The 4,924-nt window shown below is 39.1% G+C and overlaps 1 protein-coding gene across 7 annotated transcripts in view; it reads right to left on the bottom strand.

Moving 5' to 3' along the window:
* Nucleotides 1–2,999: 2,999 nt before the first annotated feature.
* Nucleotides 3,000–4,924, bottom strand: part of pdlim5a (PDZ and LIM domain 5a) — a gene marked incomplete at its 3' end in the record, with an annotated part of 59,560 nt that continues 57,635 nt past the window's right edge. For all 7 annotated transcript variants that reach the window (XM_032516130.1, XM_032516131.1, XM_032516132.1 and 4 more), the window contains 1 exon segment: nucleotides 3,000–4,893. In XM_032516130.1, the coding sequence (XP_032372021.1) occupies nucleotides 4,804–4,893 (90 nt within the window).

The raw sequence follows: 4,924 nt of genomic DNA, 5'->3' as shown, positions 1-4,924 counted from the left end.
CTCTCTCTCTCTCTCTCTCTCTCTCTCTCCACTCACACAGCACTCTCTCACACACCCACACGAGGTAACAGTGGTCTCACACACGAAAACCTCTCTGGTCACTCAGCTGCATGAGGGGTGATTTATGCCACGGGGAAGTGCATTAGCAAAGAGAAGAGTGATTGAGTGAAGTTGTGTTCTCTCCACTGGCTTCCACAAGCACTTTCTTCAACTAAAAATTATAACTGAAAAAAAAAAAAATAGCTGCACTGTCTCTTCATACCTTCTGTGACCTTCAGTCAATAAAAAAACATTGCAGAAAGTGGGCTCTGTGTGCTAGTTGGAAAGGAAGGAATGTATTTATTTGAAAATATCTACAATTATTGTCAATTATGGATTTTTTACAAAAGACTGAGGCTTTCAGCATATTGACTTTCCACTCAAATATGATGGGACACTTTCAAGGTTGAAGATGCCATGCAAGTCATGATTCATTATTAAGTTGGCAATTAGCACAACCAATGCCAAATCAGATACGTAAACCATTATTGTGTTAAACATACAGGTAGAACATGTGGCATACACTACTGGAGGATGATTCAGCCTGAACCTTATTTACTGATATCACAGTCTTTGTCTAGGCTGTTTGTTTGATGACTGAAAAGGACTGTACCATCATCTCATACACTTCTGTTGGAGGGTGTAAGGCACACTCTTATATTAAATTTGTCCCACAAAACTGGGTTGAATAAGTTGGGAAAAGACTATAACATGTACTATTACTAGAAACAATGCAAATCTCATCAAACTGTACTAATCAAATGCTATGTAATTGCAAAAAAGTCTTCCAAGTCTTCCTTCATGACACAGCTGGAAAAACCTTGCAACACCTGTCTTGCCCATCTGGAGATGCAGACCTCATGGCTGCTCGAAAGAAAAAGGTTGAAGATCAGCTAGCGAGTGATTGTGTTCTATGGCAGCAGGAGAAAGTCTCCCTGCTGAAAGAGACTGAGAAAATGATGGCCTCCCATGTGGCTCGGCAAGCAAAAACATCGGAACTACACCCGCATGGCCGCTCTGAAGAATAAGGATAAGGAGTTGCAAAATGACTAAGTGGCAGGAGTAAAAACCATCCGTCCTTCAGACTTCAGACCAACATTCGTGCAAGAATGAATCCAGAGTGGAACACTATCATCAGATCCTCAGTATTTATCATCATACAGCTCAAACTCAAAGAGCTAGAGCATTCTACTCTTGGATCAACCAGAAAACTTTGAGATCTGGCAACCTTTTTTGATCAATTTTCAAAATTGGACGAATCCGTGTTCATGTTTAGGGATTGATGTTGGTCTGTGTGGCAGGTTCTGTGAAAATTTGGTTTGTTATATTGTCTTGTGAAAACACAACTATATGTATAATAAGGATATTTACAGATTCTTACCATCACACATTCATTCTATTAGTTCTCCTCTGTCACAGTATGCATTTCATCTCTCTGTTTCTGTCTATCTCTGTCTCCTTTGGCTTTGACCTTTGTTACGACCCTATAAATCAGAGAGGAAACACTGATGTAAAAATAACTGAAGAAAGGATGGGAGGCACTTTTGACTAAATTATCAGTACAATTTATTAGCAAAACAAACAGAAATGTGCAAAGCCTGCTCCACGGCAGCTGAGGTCGACGACAAACAAAAGGCAAGCGTGCTTTGGACAGCCCTGTCTGCTGACAGTGGCACAACAAAAAACTCGAGAGTAGTGGAAGGGAAAGAATAGGGGTCTCCCCTCCTTTATCCACGGAGCTGAACACAGGTGTGCTCACCTGGAAAGGAGAGGAAGGAGGCAGAGACACTGGAGGTGGACCGGTATTCGTATTGAAATGGTACGCACGTCAGTCTGGTGCATGAATTTACACACGGTATAAAAATAATTAAAACTTGCAAATTATTTGTTGTAATGTGGAACTAACTACTGGTAGATTTGCGGGTTCTTTAGGGACACCTAATTTGTGTCTATAGTCGAGCTCCGCCTGTGTACGCAGCTTTTTGTCAGGTTGACGGTCCAGTGAGTGAGTCAGAGAACTAGTACTAAGGACAAGTATGGAGAGTGGTGGCGACCCACAAGAGTTAGAAGACCCTCCGACCTCTTTAAGATCGCAAGTTTGAGAAAAGTTTGGTTTCCTGGTGAGTTCCAGTGGTACAGACGAGAGAGTGGTGGATGAGACGAGGACTGTGTGTTGGCGTTGTTCAGCAGTTGTTGGGTATGTGAGTGGAAATACATCTGACACGCTAATGCATATCTCACACCATCACCCAGATGTTCACCACAGCAAGCCACGGCATACATACATTTAACTGTAATGTGGTAATACAAAAAAGAAATGGACTCCTTAATCTTTAATTTAACCAAATTTAGCAGTTGGCAAAGGTATGCCTGTCACACTCAATTGGAAGAATACTTTCTTTTATCTTTTGTGGGGAAGGTCTCAGCTTAGCAGAATTTTTTTTACGTGTAATTTGCACTTTCATAATGCTGAATTTTCAGTTTTATAGCTGATTGTCTTATTTTGTTTACAAGTTACAGATGGAGTCTTGCGATGATGACATCTTACTTTACACACTTCAGGCTGTTGCAGTTAGCTTAGGGGAGAGACTATATCACACTAGGTGGTACAGCCTGAGACATGCACAATATGATAAAATGCCCTTCTACATTTTTGTTTTGCTTTTCCCTCTATTGTACCAAACTCTGATCCGAACCGTTACACCTCTAACACACACACACACACACACACACAAAACACAGTAAAAATACCTCTCCCTATACCTTTCTCAGAATAGTGGAGACATGCATTTCACACTGTTTATGTCCGACTTCACTGTACTGCCAGTTGGTTTCTCAAGGCAAGCAAATAATACAGGAAGTTTAGCGTGGTAAGATAGTATTACACTCATTAGAAGGAAGCAAACATAAAGAAACAGGATATTTCTCTTGGGGGTTTAAAAGCGCATCATTTATTCACGGTCAGTTCCAGTAGTACAGGCAAGAGACTGGTGGGTAAGACTGTGATAGGACTGTGTGTCGGCGGTGTTCAGCACTTGTTGGGTATGTGAGTAGAAATACATCTAACATGCTAACGCATATCACACTCCCTCACCCAGATGTGCCATTCACTGGAACAAGACAAATGTTCCCAACTCAGATCAATTTTAATAGTTCCAACTGTAGTTTTGTGGGTGACAATTATGCTTTTGTTAAAAACATGTTTGATCACTGCTGCACACTGCCTTCTCCCCCCTTTCGTCCCATGCAGTAAAAACCCAGCTTTCTTTAATGATATTTATGTGAAAATAATATAAGTGAGTTTTGCTGCCATTTGTTCTGGTGTTTGAAAACTAAACAAAATAGAACACATGTATCCCTCAGCCATAATGAAAAGTAAATATCTCCAAGACAACATGTTGGGAAGGTTAGTGGACAGTCACGTGAAACTACCCTGCCCCATCCTTTCCCTGCTCAGTTCCCTGAAATAAAAAAACCCAGTTACCCAAACAGCCATTTCTCACCTCTATAAAGTAATTAAAATATACAGTTTACTACACAAAGATTATATCATCCATATTTGACCTTATTTTTCTCCAGACCACGACAGAAAGAGGGACTCACTTTTATGAAGCATGTGGAGGACTGAATCAACCAGAGATAATTAAAACATTCAAAATACATACATACACATATGTAATAAAATGAGGTAAAATGTGAAAATTATTCATTAAACTATATGGCCTAATAAAAACATGTGCATTCACATGCAATTGTGAAGATGTCAGTCTATTATGGTAAGTTGAAATACATAGATATACATAATATGGGCTTCATATTTTGTTATACATTTATCTATTTTGTATGTGTATTCATTTAAATTTAGAGCCAATTCCGTCCTCCATTAAATCAAGTCCACGTCTCTTTCTCAAGTGCCTCAATGGTGTATATAATAAACGCTACTTATTGCTTTGAAACCGGAACATTTTTGCCAATGTTACAAGTTTCACATGACAAATAAAAAATAAAATACATAACATTCATTTAAAAAAATACAGAAAAAAGTTCAAATACGTCTAAGCACTTATCAAAGGCAAGAGGTTTCACCATCACCCTAGACATCCAGCTCACGTGTATCAAAACAACTTGCAGAAGAAAAGTCTGGACATTTTTTAATGCAGATTCTGATAAAGCAAAGATCAAGCGTTAAACGTGATTTAACAGGTTACCCAAGCTTCTTTGTACACTGACTGACTGACAATGGAAAATGTGATGACATGCTTTGGGGAAACTCAAGATTAAAGTCTGGATTAAGAAATAAAGACTGGGATGACAAAATCCTATGTATTATTAAATATCTGACTGTGTTTTACTAGTGCTAGTACACATACACTGCACCATTCGGCAGTAAAACTGTTCTACTTTTCTATGAATGAGCAAATAATGTATATAAAAAAAAAAAGGATGAAAAAATAATAGATGAAAATCAGAGGTCAGTTTTGGTGAAAATGGGTAAAAACTGATTTTTACTGCTAGATATGTTGCTGCTCATATTAGAAATCACATGAGAAGAGTACTGTAGATCATGTCTTGTAATGGATCTGGGTTCCCTGACAAGAAAAACTTCACTTTTACATACATTTTACAGTGTTTCCCTTTTTCTGACCTCTCTGCTTGTATGAGTGTTGCTTGAGTTTTATTGTTGCATGACCTATTAAGAGGCTCTCCCACCCCATCCACCAAGGGAGAACGTGTGGCTAGAATATTTTGAGGAAAGTCCAAGATTCATATCTTCAGTGTGTGAGCATGTTTCTTGCAAAGAGGTTTGTCTTTCTTGGAAAAGAAGGTCTGGCCTTCCAGAGTGGTACAACACACCTGAGGAAACACACACACACACACACACACA

The sequence above is a fragment of the Etheostoma spectabile genome, chromosome 5 (assembly GCF_008692095.1).
Source record: "Etheostoma spectabile isolate EspeVRDwgs_2016 chromosome 5, UIUC_Espe_1.0, whole genome shotgun sequence".
Classification (NCBI taxonomy): domain Eukaryota; kingdom Metazoa; phylum Chordata; class Actinopteri; order Perciformes; family Percidae; genus Etheostoma; species Etheostoma spectabile.
This window is presented reverse-complemented; position numbering and strand designations above follow the sequence as displayed.